The 17,609-nt window shown below is 37.5% G+C and overlaps 2 protein-coding genes across 2 annotated transcripts in view; one reads left to right on the top strand and one right to left on the bottom strand.

Moving 5' to 3' along the window:
• Positions 1-5,140, bottom strand: part of LOC115225082 (Usher syndrome type-1G protein homolog) — a 30,914-nt gene extending 25,774 nt beyond the window's left edge. Inside the window, exon 1 of the mRNA XM_029796004.2 lies at positions 4,611-5,140. Within this exon, the coding sequence (XP_029651864.1) occupies positions 4,611-4,780 (170 nt within the window). The 5' untranslated portion in view covers positions 4,781-5,140. The remainder of the gene's footprint in view (positions 1-4,610) is intronic.
• Positions 5,141-7,835: 2,695 nt separating this feature from the next.
• Positions 7,836-9,858, top strand: LOC118768068 (zinc finger protein 431-like). Its single transcript, XM_036513857.1, has 4 exons — positions 7,836-7,846; positions 8,871-9,119; positions 9,364-9,409; positions 9,494-9,858. Exons 1-4 carry the CDS (start codon positions 7,836-7,838, stop codon positions 9,674-9,676), a joined length of 489 nt encoding a protein of 162 aa, XP_036369750.1. The 3' UTR covers positions 9,677-9,858.
• The last annotated feature ends 7,751 nt before the right edge of the window (positions 9,859-17,609 follow it).

Raw genomic sequence — 17,609 nt, 5'->3', positions numbered from 1 at the left:
GAAAAACTAAGCTAAGAGCATTAGATTTCTTGGAAGAAAAGCATCGAACGTACACGAAAACAAGGATGGAAAAACAGACGATGTTACACGAATATAAATACAAAATACAATAAAAATAATAATAATAATAACAGGACACAACAACAGGTGTCTTTTGACTGGGGATGAATTGAATTCAGCTGGCGTGTGTGGAAATGAAGTATATATATATACATATATGTATGTATATTGTATTATATAATATATAAATACAATGGAAGACCCTTATGATTACTAAAACAAAGCCTTTTTGATAACGAACACCTGTTGATAATTATATGTAATTATAAGATTAAATGCCGCCCCTCTACTCCAACTAAAACAACAACAACAACAACTTCTACTACTACTATACAAACACTACTACTACTACTATACAAACATACAAACACACTTACATACAAATATACTTACACACGTTTACAATCATACATATATATATAGGCGCCGGAGTGGCTATGTGGTAAGTAGCTTGCTAACCAACCACATGGTTCCGGGTTCAGCCCCACTGCATGGCATCTTGGGCAAGTGTCTTCTGCTATAGCCTCAGGCCGACTAATGCCTTGTGAGTGGATTTGGTAGACGAAAACTGAACGAAGCCTGTTGTATATATGTATATATATATGTGTGTGTGTGTATGTTTGTCCCCCTAGCATTGCTTGACAACCGATGCTGGTTGTCCCCGTCACTTAGCAGTTCAGCAAAAGAGACCGATAGAATAAGTACTGGGCTTACAAACAATAAGTCCCAGGGTCGATTTGCTCGACTAAAGGCGGTGCTCCAGCATGGCCGCAGTCAAAGGACTAAAACAAGTAAAAGAGTAAAGAGTATATACATATATATGCAAAGTTACATAGACATATATACATGCATGACATATGTACATACACACCTGTGCATACTTACATAAACACACACACACAGCACACACATACGGGCCTAGAAAAATCTGCAAGTCCTTTCTAAGATTTATAGCATGATGAACAAAAGAAGATGTTTTCTATCAAGCAGGTGGCCAGTCAAAATTTACTGTGGAGGTGCATGGCTTAGTGGTTAGGGTTTTGGACTCGCAATCATAACATGCGCTTTCAATTCTTGGACCAGGCAATGTGTTGCACTCTTGAGCAAAACCACTTCATGTTGTTCGAGTCCACTCAGCTATAAAAATGAGTACCATTAGTGGAGTTGCATCGCTTAGTGGTTAAAAATGGGTTTAGCCTGGAAAGTGATGGACTCTGCCAATTTTTCTCGACCTAGCATCTCAATGACCCTCAAAGGTTAAGGGGTTTGTCAAAATTTACTCTAAAATTAAAAAGCGAAAGAGAACATACATACACACCTAGTGGTTAGGTTTAGGGCTAGGGGTTAGGGTTTGGTTTAAGTTTAGGGTTAGGTTTTAGTTTAGGGCTAGGGTTAGGTTTAGGGTGAGGATTAGGCCGAAAATGGGTGGGCATGTATTCTTTACCTCCACTCATACATACATACTATTCTTTTATTCATTTACTTGTTTCAGTCATTTGACTGAGGCCATGCTGGAGCACCACCTTTAGTCAAGCAAATCAACCCCGGGACTTATTGTTTGTAAGCCTAGTATTTATTCTATCGGTCTCTTTTGCCGAACTGCTAAGTTACGGGGACGTAAACACACCAGCATTGGTTGTCAAGCAATATTGGAGGGACAAACACAGACGTACAAACATATAGACACACATACATACATACACACACACACACACACACACATATATATATATATATATATATATATATATATACGACGGGCTTCTTTCCTTTTCTGTCTACCAAATCCACTCACAACGCTTTGTTCAGCCCGACGCTATAGTAGAAGACACTTGCCCAAGGTGCCACACAGTGGGACTGAACCCAGAACCATGTGGTTGGTAAGCAAGCTACATACCACACAGCCACTCCTAATTGATCATAATGAATGACAAACTCGAGTGAATGACCGACCAGTAATTGAAGAAAGCTTATGCAGTCACTCGTCGCAACTAAGACTGTTCGTGGCTTTGACATTACATGATAAGCTTTCTTCATACTGGTCAGGTTGCCATTTATTATGATCAATTCCTTGTTATATCTTTGAATCTCAGTCTAGGTCAGGTGTCGGAGAACTGCTTTAATCAATTACTCCAAAATATATTGGATTGTCCGAAAAGTTCATGCCGATTTTTAAAGGAAAGAAAAAGGTCAATAATTACTTGCCATTACATTTTTAATCAACCAAATATGAGCCATTTTGTTGCACAATGCGTCTCTATCTTTCCTTTAACTTGAAAACACCCTCTTCCCAGAATTGAGGTGGTTTCATGGCAAAGAATTCATCAAGGTATCTTTTTACGTCATCCAAGGAATTGAAATTTTTACCATTAAGAGACCTGAATAAGTGGAAATCCGAAGGAGCAATATCTGGTGAATATGGAGGGTGGGGTAACACATCCCAGCCAAGCTGCAGCAATTTTTGTCTGGTTCCCAAAGCATCAAGTGCCGAAAATGAACTTTCTTATCTTCCATTTTAAAGGGTTACAGTATTAACACAGGTTATAGGAACATAAATCTTCTTCCATGAAAAGATAGCTTAAACTGTGCTCTAAATGGAGGTGTAGTCAAATCCTTCTTTTATGGACTCAACCATGTTCTAAAATAAGTCGAAAGGTAAGCTACTATATATCGGCACGAACTTACCGGACAATCCAATATTTATTTACATCGATGTTACCCCCTTCAATCGAAAGGGAAGAAAATCGTAGATAACAAGGAACATGATTTTTATATAATTTTATACATATATATAGCTTTTATTATACACACATACACACACACATATATATATGTATGCATGTACATGTGTATATATATATATATATATAACTAATGTAGGATAAAATTACCCCCAAGAATTTCAATTGACCCCAGTTCGCCGACTCCTGGTCTAGGTTTTCCGTGATTTTTCTTTTCCCTTAGAAAGCCCGGGAGTCTGCTGTGTACGTGTCCTAACCAACGTAAATTTCTCTCATTGAGGATTTTCCATCATACGAGGTGGGCCAGCACGCCGTAGGATCGCTTCGTTCCCGATCTTATCAAAGGGAATAATATTCATAATTCGTTCGCAGCTGTCTCAATCATATATGCACATATATATAGTGTGTGTGTATGTGTAGATTGTTTGACGAAGTGTACAGATATTGTATATCAAGAAAAAAGGGGCAGTCAGAATTTTGGATGCCTCCTTTTTCTTCATATGTGTGTGTGTGTGTACACACATACATACACACACACACACACATACATATATATATATATATATATATATATATATATATTACAAATTCTTATTTGTAATATAAATTAATGGTAAAATATTTCTTTACCTTCCCTATTTAATACAATAAGTTTATTGCATTGCAATTTAAAACACTTGTGTATTAATAATTGGGTATTATACCAGCAGTATATTGTATAAATATTATCCCTTAGTGGGTGGGACCCACAACCCCTAACTTACTTGGTATATATATATATATATACATATATATATATATATATATATATAAATAGGGTTAAGCAACAAGTTGCTTAGCCAGATACCGAAAATTTAGAAATAGTAGTCAAAGACCGCTTATTCCTATTTTCTACAAATATATTTCCCTATTTATATATATATATATATATATATATATATATAAAGAGCTTTTTGTAAAAGTTCCACCGATAATGGTTATATTTCACACCCTTATATTATTAATATATATATAGAAAGAGAGAGGGGGAGACCTTAAAACTAAAACAGACAAGATAGTTTTTGGAAGATTTATATCCTAGAGACAAGATAATGTCATTTAATGTATTTAAATGTTTAATCTAGGATTTAGGAGACATGTCTTGGGCATAAAATACATTAATAAAATTTGAAGCAACAGGTAGTTAGTGTCTGCACAGGTAAAAGTGGTTTGATGAGAGGAGTATATTAACTTTTTGAGATGTGTTTGTGTGTGTGTGTACGTAAGTAAATATATATGTCACATATACACACATACAAAACAAAATGTGTGTGCGTATTATATATATATATATACGTACATACATACATACACACACACACAAAGATAGATATACAGATATATATATATATGTGTATTATTATATATATATATATATATATATATATATATACATACACTCACGTATATATATACGTACATACACACACACACACACACATATATATATAAATATATATATATATATAGAGAGAGAGAGAGTTACAGATATATATATATATATATATAGCTAGATAGGTAGATAGATTTACACTTACATATATGTATATATATATATATATATATACACACACAATCACATATACATATACGTACATACATACATATATATATATACAGATATATATACACTTACATATATGTATATTTATACACACTCATACATACATACACAAACATATATACATGTACTTACACGCACATACATACATAGAAGTCTGTGTGTATGTGTGTGTCAACATTTATTATTAATATTATAGAGCACCTTACCCTCGTCCCAAGATAACTCGCAGGGCGGCAATGCTCCCAGAGGCAGCGGCGCAGTGGGTAGGTGTAATGCCGTCCTCATTCATCTGATTCAGTTCCCGTTTCGTACCCTCCGTCAAGATATCCATATTCCCGCGGCTAGCAGCATCGTGAAACTTGTCCTCTAACGCCATTTTCACCTGCGACCCTTAGTTCTTGTTAATAATAATGATTTTACAATCAGTGTGTAAAATGGTGAAGGGATCTCGATTAAGACCCTTGGTTTTTAAGACGATCGGGGGCCAAGACACTCCAGTCGATCCGTTGGTCACAATCAGTGTGTAAAATGGTGAAGGGATCTCAATTAGGACCCTTGGTTTTTAAGACGATCGGGCCAAGACACTCCAGTCGATCCGTTGGTCGAGTTGTGGATTGTTCCTGCTTAAAAGTTTTTTTGTTTTTTTTACACCTGAGATAAAACGAAGGGGAGGAGAGAGAGAGAGGGAGAGAGGTTCATTGAAAGAGTGTAGTAGAGGAATAGAGAGAGGGAGAAAGAGTGAAATAGATAGAGGAAGATGGTATTGAGAGAGGGGGAGAAAGCACGAAGTAGAAGAGAGAGGGAAAGAGTAACAGAGAGAAGAAGAAAGAGTAAGACGGACAGTGAGAGAGGTAAAGAAGTAGGTAGAGAGGGAAGGAGCAATAAGAGAGGGAAGGAAAGAGTAAAACAGATAGACAAAGATTGGTACTGAGAGAGAGGGAAAGAGCAACAGAGTGAGGGAGAAAGAGTAAAGTAGATAAGAGGGATACTGAGAGAGAGAGGGAAAAGCGTGGAGTAGATAGAGAGGGAAAGAGCAACTGAGTGAGGGAGAAAGAGTAAAATAGATAGAGAAAGATGGACACTGAGAGGGGGAGGAGTTTAGTAGATACATAGGGAAAGAGCAGTAGATAGAGAGAGTTGTAGAGTGAAATAGTCAAGTAAAGAGCTACAGAGGGAGAGAGGGAGAAAGAAGAGTGTTGAGTAGAAGGAAGAGTAGGAGGCAGAGAGGGAGGAAGAGCATTGAGAGAAGAGGAGCAAAAGCGAAGTAGATAGACAATGAAACAATATCAGTGAGAGAGAGGATAGAGAGAGAGAGAGAGAGAGCATAGAGAGAGATAGAGGGGATAGAGAGAGAGAGGAAAAGAGAGTAGAGGGGGAGTAGTGAGAAAGAAGGGTATTCAGGGAGTGGGGGTAAGAGTAAAGTAGAAAGACAGGAAAAGAGTAATAGAGAGAAGAGAAGAGTAGGAAAAGATCCTTAGTGTGATGTATAGAGGAAGGAAAATGACCGGAAAGGAGAGAAAGTGACATCACGAAGGGACAAGGAGGACCATTAAAGGATGTTCCGTGAGGAAGCAACAGGTTAAAGATGGCATCCTCTTTAAGGGGTCAACGACGCAGTTAATTTATGTGCTGAAAATGGAGTAGACTTTATTAAAATAATCTGGTGTAATTTTGGAAACACTCAAGGTAATTTATTGACAGAATGGACAAAGAAATTCACTGGAGCGGAAAAAGGAATAGACATTATCAAAATAATCTGTTGAATGGGACAAAGAAAATCACTGGAGCGGAACCAACAAGTCAGCAGAGCCATCTATTGGAGAATTTAAGAAATGCAATCATACCAAGGGAAGTAACTTCTACAACACAGTTTCCTTCGTTTATTAATTAGTGCTTTTAATTAGCGATCACTGGACTCGCATTTTATATCCGAATACGGTAAGTTTGCAAAGATTCACTTTAACGCTGTAATGGTGATAATAATACTACGAATACCAATATAAATAATAGAATTATGTAAACCTCTCGCTGTCACTGTAATTATTTCGAAGCGGGAACCTGTCAGCATTAGGAAATTATAATTACTCGTCTTAATTAATAACTTCCAAATTGAAATGTTGATTTGATGCTTATAAAATACTATGACCGACTGATACATGTGATAGAACTGAAATTAATTGGTAAAGTGAGAATAAAACAGCGTAATTAATTAGTAAAATGTGAGGAGTCCGATTGAAGAATTCCACATTAATATATGTTATCCTGTTGTTTAAGAGGCATTGATAAAACGGTAAGTTGATAAAGATTTACTCTAATGTTATATTAATAATAGTAATGATAATGATAATTTCAAAACTGGCCCAGGGTCAGCAATCTTTAATACGAGCGATAAGTCGATTGCATGGGTCCCGGTTTTTTCCCGAAAGAGATGAAAGACAAAGTCGATCTCATCCGTATTTGAACTCAGGACTTTCCGCCGAGGTTGGCTTTGTATTTCATTCCATTCTGTGTGAAGAAAATAATAATGATGATGATGATAATAGTAATCTTTTGATAATTAAAACAATAACCTTTTGTGCTTTTGACCTGAAAATTGGCGGGAGGGCATAACTGAATTACATGGACCCTAGTACTTGATTGCTTCTTATTTTTTCTACCTGGAAATGATGGAAGGGGACCTTGATGTGAATGATGCGATCTTTTCACTTTGACCGGCAGATTTTAAAAATAATTTCTATGTAACTAAAACATTCTAAACTTCGTATACTGGTAGAATGTGCTTAAAAAACATCTTTTTCTCTTAGCTTTCTTGAGAAAATTCTGTAGTTTGTAACATATTTGTTTAATTTCTTGCATTTCGGCAATTTCAACCAATTAATGACGTCTATTGAGGTGAAAACGATATCTGCCGTAACATTTTCTGGCGGCATTATATGAAAATGTCCCTGTTACATATATATTCGTTTAAGAAACAGATTGGGTTTATTTACATTTCTGAAGAAAAAAAGATACCCTTCCCCCAACCCTAAAACAGATTGAAATGCAATAGATCTATACTAGGGTCATAATTATGGATGGACACTAAATAGGGAACGGTTTTGTTATCCAGCTCTGTTTACGAGTGACCCCTCAGTTTATGGCCACAGGGTATCTTTCTTCTCATAAAAAACAGGGACATTTTAATATGATGCCGCCAGTAAATGTTACGGCAGAAATCGTTTTCACCTCAATAGACGTCTTTCATTGGTTGAAATTGCCGAAATGCTAGAAATTAAACAACAGAATTTTCTCAAGAAAGCCAAGAGAAAAAGATGTTTTATAAACACATTCTACCAGTATACGAAATTTAAAATTTTTTAGTTACATAGAAATTATTTTAAAAATCTGCCGGTCAAAGCGAAAAGATCCAAATGATGTGTAGGGCACTGACCATGGGCTCATGGTAGACAACATGAAGACAGGGACCTTCACTGCTGGATAGCTAGCGAGCTGGTCCAGAAAAGGGAATTCCGGTCGGGCAACATGAAGTCTTAAATCAAACATTTTTCTGAAAGGTAAAAGTGAAGTGTGTAGTAAACTTGTGTGGGTATACCAATGTTTCAACACCTCAATGAACTCTGACCCCAGTAAACATTGACATTAAATGGCTGACAGTGTTGATGTTGTAATATTTACAATGTTGAATTACTATGTCACTTAACTATCCTCTTTATCTTACTGCTTCTTTTTATATTTCAGAATATCACATCATGATGACATGAAAGAAATTACTTCGTTCAGATGTGCCTTTGATATTTTCATCAACTAAAGGAAGATGATATATTTATAAGGAGCATTCATCTATACATCAACGTTTCTATATAAATATAATCTATGACAAACAACAGCAGAATATTTTTCTTGTCTGGAATGTAGAGGAGGTGATTGCTTTACAAGTTTGGATAACTTTACAAACGAGTTGACAGTTTTCACCTGTTGATTTAGGTATTAAGTAAGATCACAGAAGAAAGAAAGATTTACATTAAATTATTCTTTGAAAAAAGTGATGCAAATGAACACAAACATATTCATAGAAAAGAAAAAAGCAATATTATTGTGATATATATGACAAATTATCCTGTCATAATGAATAATTTAACTGAACCTAAAAACCCTGATACAAGAGAGAAACCATATTTCTGTGATGTCTGTGGAAAATCATTCTCTCGAAGAAATCACTTGACTATTCACAAACGTATTCATACAGGAGAGAAGCCATATCATTGTAATATCTGTGGTAAAACATTCTCTGAAAATGGCACTTTAACTAAACACAAACGTACTCATACAGGAGAGAAGCCATATCATTGTGATATCTGTGGTAAAACTTTCTCTCAAAGTAATGACTTAACTAAACACCGGCGCGTTCACACTGGAGAGAAACCATATCATTGTGATATCTGTGGTAAATCATTCTCTCATAGTAGCCACTTGTCTGATCATAAATGCATTCATACAGGGGAAAAACCATATCATTGTGATATCTGTGGTAAATCATTCTGTAAAAATGGCACTTTAACTAAACACAAACGCATTCATACAGGAGAGAAGCCATTTCATTGTAAGATCTGTGGCAAATCATTCATTGAAAGTGGTCACTTAAATAAGCACAAGCGTGTTCATACAGGAGAGAAACCATATCATTGTGATATCTGTGGTAAATCATTCTCTGAAAGAGGTGTCCTAACTAAACACCAGTGCAGGATAGAAACCATATCATTGTGATATCTGTGGTAAATCAGTCTCATACAATGGTGACTTGACTAATTATAAGCATATTCATACTGGGGAAAAACAATATCACTGTGATATCTATGGTAAATCATTCTCTGAAAATGGTACTTTAACTAAACACAAGCGTGTTCATACAGGAGAGAAGCCATATCATTGTGATATCTGTGGTAAATCATTTTCTTGTAATGGTGACTTGACTGTCCATAAACGTGTTCATACAGGAGAGAAGCCATATCATTGTGATATCTGTGGTAAATCCTTCTCTTGTAATAGTCTATTGACTAATCATAAACGTATTCATGCTGGTGAAAAACCGTATCAGTGTGATATCTGTGATAAATCATTCACTGCAAACAGTGACTTGACTAGACACAAGCGTGTTCATACAGGAGAGAAGCCATATCATTGTGATATCTGTGGTAAATCATTCTCTGAAAGAGGTGTCCTAACTAAACACCAGTGCAGGATAGAAACCATATCATTGTCATATCTGTGGTAAATTATTCTCTTTCAGTAGTCAATTGTGTAGACATAAACGCGTTCATAATGGGGAAAATACCATATCATTGTGACATCTGTGGTAAATCATTCTCTGAAAGTGGTGTCCTAACTAAACACCAGTGCAGGATAGAAACCATATCATTGTGATATCTGTGGTAAATCATTCTCTGAAAGTGGTGTCCTAACTAAACACCAGTGCAGGATAGAAACCATATCATTGTGATATCTGTGGTAAATCATTCTCTGAAAGAGGTGTCCTAACTAAACACCAGTGCAGGATAGAAACCATATCATTGTGATATCTGTGGTAAATCATTCTCTGAAAGAGGTGTCCTAACTAAACACCAGTGCAGGATAGAAACCATATCATTGTCATATCTGTGGTAAATTATTCTCTTTCAGTAGTCAATTGTGTAGACATAAACGCGTTCATAATGGGGAAAATACCATATCATTGTGACATCTGTGGTAAATCATTCTCTGAAAGTGGTGTCCTAACTAAACACCAGTGCAGGATAGAAACCATATCATTGTGATATCTGTGGTAAATCATTCTCTGAAAGTGGTGTCCTAACTAAACACCAGTGCAGGATAGAAACCATATCATTGTGATATCTGTGGTAAATCATTCTCTGAAAGAGGTGTCCTAACTAAACCCCAGTGCAGGATAGAAACCATATCATTGTGATATCTGTGGTAAATCATTCTCTGAAAGAGGTGTCCTAACTAAACACCAGTGCAGGATAGAAACCATATCATTGTGATATCTGTGGTAAATCATTCTCATACAATGGTGACTTGACTAATTATAAGCATATTCATACTGGGGGAAAACCATATCACTGTGATATCTATGGTAAATCATTCTCTCTAAAACGCCATTTATGTACACATGTGAGTCTTCACACAAAAGTGCAACCATTCAGTATTAATCTTTATTACAACAATCATGGCTATTTTTTTCTGCTGAAAGACAGGGCTATTTTTATCTCTTCAGATATGATGTTATCGACTTCAATTTCAATAATGTCAACATCAAATTCATGAATGTCATGTATATATATATGGAAGTATATCAACAATGCCTTTGATTTCTGAAGATGATTGCTCTGGATTTTTGAGCAATTTGCTTTGAGAGAATAAAGAAATGGGAATAATGAATAAAAGGTTACACTGAAGTTGGTTTTGTCTTTGTGTTTTCATCATTGTCGCTGTTATCATCATCATCCTTTGGTGAAATTTTTTTTCCTTTACTGGCATGGGTGGCACAGTGTGACATGAGCTGGCAAACCATAATACTGCACTAGGTTCCAGTCTCATTTGTTTGGGTTTCTTTGGATGTGTTCTCCTAATAGAGTTTATGCTGTGTGCTTCAAATATATGTGTGCGTATGCACACACACACACACACATATATATGTGTGTATGTGTATATATATATATATATCATTATCATCATCATCCAATAGAAAAATATATATATTTCCAATGTTTTTTGTTTGTGTTTATGAAAATCTTGTGGGTGAAAATATCAAAATTTACCCGAAATTCTTCTGGACTCCAACTTCTCGAAAAAAAATTGTGACAACAAATTCGTATGTAATCGTAATCTAAACCATCTAAAAAGTATTGTGATCGTAATCTACCTCATCAGAAATGTAGTCATGGAAAATTTTGAATTACTGTTAATCTACCAAATCATCATCATCAATTAACGTCCGCTTTCCATGCTAGCATGGGTTGGACGATTTGACTGAGGTCTGGCAAACCAGACTCCAATCTGATCTGGCAGAGTTTCTACAGCTTGATGCCCTTCCTAATGCCAACCAGCTGTAGAAACTCTGCCAGATCAGATTGGAGTCTGGTTCGCCAGACCTCAGTCAAATATACATATATATATATGTACAAATGATGAGAAGACAAAGAAAATTGTTTAACACATTGTGGCTGGGCAGTAAAAACAATTCCCCTGGTACTGAAATTCGTGTGATGGGTGAAAAGTTATTTGACCAGCGACTTCGGAAAATGGGAGAAACTATTAAATAGATAACTTGACATTTGCTCAGGAATTAAACAATGAAGATATTTATGTTTGTGGTGGCGAAGTTGTGTGATCTGCAGTAGATTAGACTAAATCGCCTCCCACCAAGCAGACCAACTTCGTGGCCTTAGAGTGTGTAGGCAAGGGAAGAGAGATGCAAAAACAAAAAAAAATGAGAATTATATATATATATAAGGCTGAAGTTGTCTGTGTATGGCAGGTTTGGTAGCCTTCAAATAACACTATCTCCTCTGAGATCCTGCAGCGCAAGTTGATAAAAGAAGGCTTACTCTCCATTCCATAGAGGAAAAAATTCAAATCGGACCATGTTAATACCAAAAATTATTTACATCACAAAGGTGCTTTTTCTCTATGAAAATCACTATTTATTACGATTTTTTGACTGCTGTGTCGTCATTTTTCGGTGTATTTCAACAAGAAAAATGTTCACTTAAAGAGGATAACAAGCTACATAATGCAAAATTTTTACTTTTCAAAAATTCCAATTCTAAAGTGTCGAAAAGAAAACAACCCCGAGCAACGCTGGGCTATACTGCTAGTATGTATATAAAGGGCAATGTGTAAAGACTCCCTTCAGTCATTAATGACCATGGCATTGCATCTAGGAAGTTCACCTCAAAGGCACATCTCCAGGCAAGGTTCTTTTCACGGAAGACCAGCTGTTGCCCATGCATACCAGTCTCCCCTCTCATCATCATCATCATTGTTCGACCGTGGTCGAGACAATGGAATTTACCATGCTACGCCAGACTTCACGGTCCATCATGGCATTACGGAGGTCCTGTTGCTGGATGCCTGTATCCCTGGAGATTACATCAGGGTAGGAGAGTGTGCGCCCTCTGGTATTGTGAGTAGATGGCTTCCAGAGGAGAAGAGGAGAAATTGCCTCGTTTTCAGCTCTACAACAATGTCCAGCAGACTGGACTCTCCTACCTTTCACAAGAGATGACACAGGTGGTAGTTTCCTATATATTTGCATTTTGGTTGGATGGCGCCTCCACGAGAGATTTTGAGCTCTCATAAGGAGGCGAGTGTAGGTTCCATCCAACCGCCTCTCAAGCTTCTTTGATAACGTCCAGGTTTCTGAGCCATATAGTAGAATTGGTTCGACTGTGGCTTTGAAGATTTCAAGTTTGAAGTCTCTACTTAGATTTGATGACCAGATCTTATGCATGTCATTACAGGCTGACCAGGCCATACCCTTTCTAGTTAGAAAGTCTTTTACAGATGATGATATGTATGACCCAAGGTATTTGTAGTCTCCCCTCTACAGGCCACCAATGTCATCCAAGTGAAGGCCAAAAGCCAATGCAGCTTGGCACCAGTGATGTTGCAGCTCATTTCTAGAGGTGAGTGAACTGGACCACCATGAAATAAAGTGTCTTGCTCAAGAACACAACACACAGCCTGGTCCAGGAATTGAACTCACTACTTCATGTTTGTGAACCCAGCATTCTAACCACTGAGCTATGTGCATCCCTCTCTCTCTCTTTCTCTGTGTGTATACATACATACATATATATGAATGTATATACAGGAGGCAGTTGACAAAGCCAGCTTCTATATATGGCTGAAATGAGAAGACCCAGAATAGCTTTTCCTATTTTTAATTCCAATATTTATAGATTGTACTTAACATTAAGGTTTTTAATATAAATTACTTAATGAGTATAAGACTTTATTTAGATGTATATTAAATAAATAAATTAATAATTTAGGCGCAGGAGTGGCTGTGTGGTAAGTAGCTTCTTAACCAACCACATGGTTCCGGGTTCAGTCCCACTGTGTGGCACCTTGGGCAAGTGTCTTCTGCTATAGCCTCGGGCCGACCAAAGCCTTCTGAGTGGATTTGGTAGACAGAAACTGAAAGAAGCCCATTGGATATATGTATATATATATATGCGTGTGTGTGTTTGTCTTTGTTCCCCTAACATTGTTTGACAACCGATGCTGGTATGTCTATGTCCCCGTTACTTAGTGATGTGTAACTGTTCTTAGAATCATGTCTATTTAAAACAAAACTGAAGGGTCTCAGTTGGGGATTGATCAATATAAAAAAAGTCAATAAGGCGCAGGAGTGGCTGTGTGGTAAGTAGCTTGCTTACCAACCACACAGTTCCGGGTTCAGTCCCACTGCGTGGCACCTTGGGCAAGTGTCTTCTGCTATAGTCTCGGGCCGACGAAAGCCTTGTGAGTGGATTTGGTAGACGGAAACTGAAAAGAAGCCCGTTATATATATGTGTGTATCTGTGTTTGTCTCCCCAACATAGCTTGACAACCGATGCTGGTGTGTTTACATCCCCGTTACTTAGCGGTGCTCCAGCATGGCCGCAGTCAAATGACTGAAACAAGTAAAAGAGAAAGAGAAAGGGTTACATTCTCTCTATAGATTAGTATAAAGGAGCTAATTTTAAATTCCCATATACAAAGTAAACAATCAGGTGGGGTTGGTTGTATTTAACAGGAAAAAACTAACCAAATAAGGGAATATGGAATTTTAAATATTGGGGACTAAAATTAATATCAAACTATCCATAATCAATACAGCTTAGATATTAGTATGAAAGAAATCATCATCATCATTTACTGTCCGTTTTCCATGCTAGCATGTGTTGGATGGTTCGACTGGGCTATGGGAAGCCAGGAGGCTGCACCAGGCTCCAGTCTGATCTGGCAGTGTTTCTACAGCTGGATGCCCATCCTAATGCCACCCACTCCATGTGTGAAGTGGGTGTTTTTTAGTGCTACCGGCACAGGGGCTGTATGAGTCTGGCAAACAGCCACGATCGGTTGAAGCTTTTATGTGTCACCGACATGGACGCCAGGTTCGGGTGGTGCTTTTTACATGTCACTGGCACGGGTGTCTTGAAAGAAATGTTTGAAGAAAATGTTCTGAGTGCAGTAGCTGCAGCTGGGAGGCTGGGAGGCGGAGGGTCGAGGCCGTATATCATGCACAATATGAGGGCTCAACAAGACGTGGTTTTCAGCCCTGATGTTCACCCCAATGTCACTGGAGACAGAGCGTTCGTAGGTAGTGTGGAATTGCAACAGATGCTAATCCGTCAACCCTGCACACAAAACAGGAATGATTCGGGTGGAAGGAGACCGGAATGGGGTAGCCATTGACATCATGAACTATTGGAAAAATGTAAACCCCTCAATGGTCGACTGTGGACCAGAGCAGATGGCTATATGGAGAGAGATCAGGGCGGAGAGTGCTGCTGAAATTGCCAGAAGACAATGGAGGTAGTCTTCTGGTACAACATACCATCCAGGTTAGGGCAAACCAAAGAGTCTGCCTCGAAAAGAGCCATATTCTAGTGAAAAGGGAGACATCTCAGCATGGTATCTGTACAGTTTGAAGTCGAGGGGCGGGGGAAGACCCTGAATGCTTGTGTAGGGCACTGGCCATAAATTTATAAGAGACGGACTATAGACAGGAACCTCATAGCAGGCTACTTAGTGAGTTGCTCTGCAGAGAAGGGACTTCCGATCTTTTCCGTTTGACTGGCAGTTTTTTCTAGCAGTGTCATATGAAATTGTCACCCATAATTATGACCCTAGTATCGATCTATTGCATTTCAATCTTTTTTAGGGGTGGGGGGGAGGGTATCTTATCCTTCAGAAATGTAAATAAACCCAATCTGTTTCTTAAATGAGGGACATATTCATACGGCACAGAATGTTTTCACATTCTTTTGAGCTAAAATCATTTACTGCGTCTAAAACTGAGACAACATCCTGTAACTAACCCTAACCCTAAATTTTTTTTCTTAATTGTTAAATTAATTTAATTCCATTGCTTTAGTTGTTTTTACACACGTAACAATTAAATTAATTTAATAATTAAGAAAAAAAAATTTAGGGTTAGGGTTAGGTTTAGTGACAGGATGTTGTCTCAGTTTTAGACGCAGCAAATGATTTTAGTTGAATGGAGGTAATCGATTGGTTAAAATTGCAGAAATGCCGTTCAAAAGGAAAAGATCCCACATACGTCACAGAAATCAGGAAACCGGTCCCATGAGCCTGGCTAGGCTTGAAAAGGGCGACAAGAAGAAGAGGAGGTATAGCTGAAGTGAGAAGCAGAGCAAAAGAGGATGCGGATCTTTTCCTTTTGAACGCCAGATGTAAACACAATTTCTAGTTAACTAAACACTTTTAAACTTTGTATACTGGTAGAATGTGTTTATAAAACAACATTTTCTCTTGGTTTTATTGAGAAAATTCTATAGTTTGTAAGATATTTCGTCTGAAAATCCGAGCAATTCGGCAATTTTAACCAATCGATTACCTCCTTTGAGCTAAAATCCTTTTCTCCGTCTAAAGCTGAGACAACATCCTGTCACTAACCCTCAACCTAACCTTAACCCTAATTTTTTTTTCTTAATTGTTAAATTAATTTAATTCCATTGTTTTAGTTTTTTTTACACGCCTAACAATTAAATTAATTTAACAATTAAGAAAAAAAATAATTTAGGGTTAGGGGGGAGGTTTAGGGTTAGTTACAGGATGTCTCAGTTTTAGACGCAACAAATGATTTTAGCTCAAAAGAGATGATAGGATTGGTTAAAATTCCAAAAATTAAACGTTAAACGAATTACAATTTTCTCAAGAAAGCCTAGAGAAAAAATGTTTTCTTTTGACACATTCTACCAGTATATGAAGTTTTAAAGATTTTAGTAAACTAGAAATTGTCTGCTGTTGAAAAGGAAAAGATCTGAGGAGGGACAGTGAGGTCATGAGAGAGAGAGAGTGGGAAGTGAAAAGGAGGTGGTGTTTGTTTTGTGTTTCTAAATTGTGTGGGAAGTAGCTTGCTTACGAACCACATGGTTACGGGATCAGTCCCACTGCGTGGCACCTTGAGCACGTGTCTTCTACTATAGCCTCGGGCCGACCAAAGCCTTGTGAGTGGATTTGGTAGAGCGAAACTGAAAGAAGCCTGTCTTGACTGGCTTCCGTGCCGGTGGCATGTAAAATGCACCAATCCAATCGTGGCCATTGCCAGACTCACCTGGCACCTGTGCAGGTGGCACATAAAAAGCACCCACTACACTCATGGAGTGGTTGGCGTTAGGAAGGGCATCCAGCTGTAGAAACACTGCCAGATCAGACTGGAGCCTGGTGCAGCATTCTGGCTTCCCAGATCACCGGTCGAACTGTCCAACCCATGCTAGCATGGAGAACGGACGTTAAACGATGATGATGATATGTATGTATGTGTGTGTATATGTTTCAGTGTCTGTGTTTGCCCCTCCCCCCAACATCACTTGACACCCAATGCTGGTGTGTTTACGTCCCCGTAACCTAGCGGTTTGGCAAAAGAGACCGATAGAATAAGTACTAGGCTTACAAAGAATAAGCTCTGGGGTCGATTTGCTCAACTATAAAGGTGGTGCTCCAGCATGATCCCAGTCAAATGACTGAAACAAATAAAAGAGTGTATTTTCAGAGTATACACATACATAACTACAGCAAATATTGGATGTTACTTTTACTTTCCTACAATATAATTAATTACCATCCTCAGCCAATATTGGATATTAGTTTTACTTTTCCACACTGTAATTGGATGTTACTTTCAACCCTTTAGCGTTCGAATTAATATGTCAAAAGTAATCTTTATTCATTTACATTTAAAAAAATTAATCTGGTATTATCTTGTAGCTTCAAGATTTGAAAGATGTAATTGTTTATTTTTAGAATGACATTGCAGGGTAGGTGTGAGATACTGGTTCTGGCCAGTTTGAGCATAAAATGAGTAGAATATTTGAGCCGGATTAAACACTAAAGTGTTAAAGATGCTTCTATTTTTTTGAATTTCGTAGAATTTCCCAGGGTCCTGCTTATACATAATTAGGCATAACTACAGA

The sequence above is a fragment of the Octopus sinensis genome, linkage group LG27, assembly GCF_006345805.1.
Source record: "Octopus sinensis linkage group LG27, ASM634580v1, whole genome shotgun sequence".
Lineage (NCBI taxonomy): Eukaryota > Metazoa > Mollusca > Cephalopoda > Octopoda > Octopodidae > Octopus > Octopus sinensis.
The sequence above is the reverse complement of the archived record's forward strand: the minus strand, read 5'-3'. Positions and strand labels throughout refer to the sequence as shown.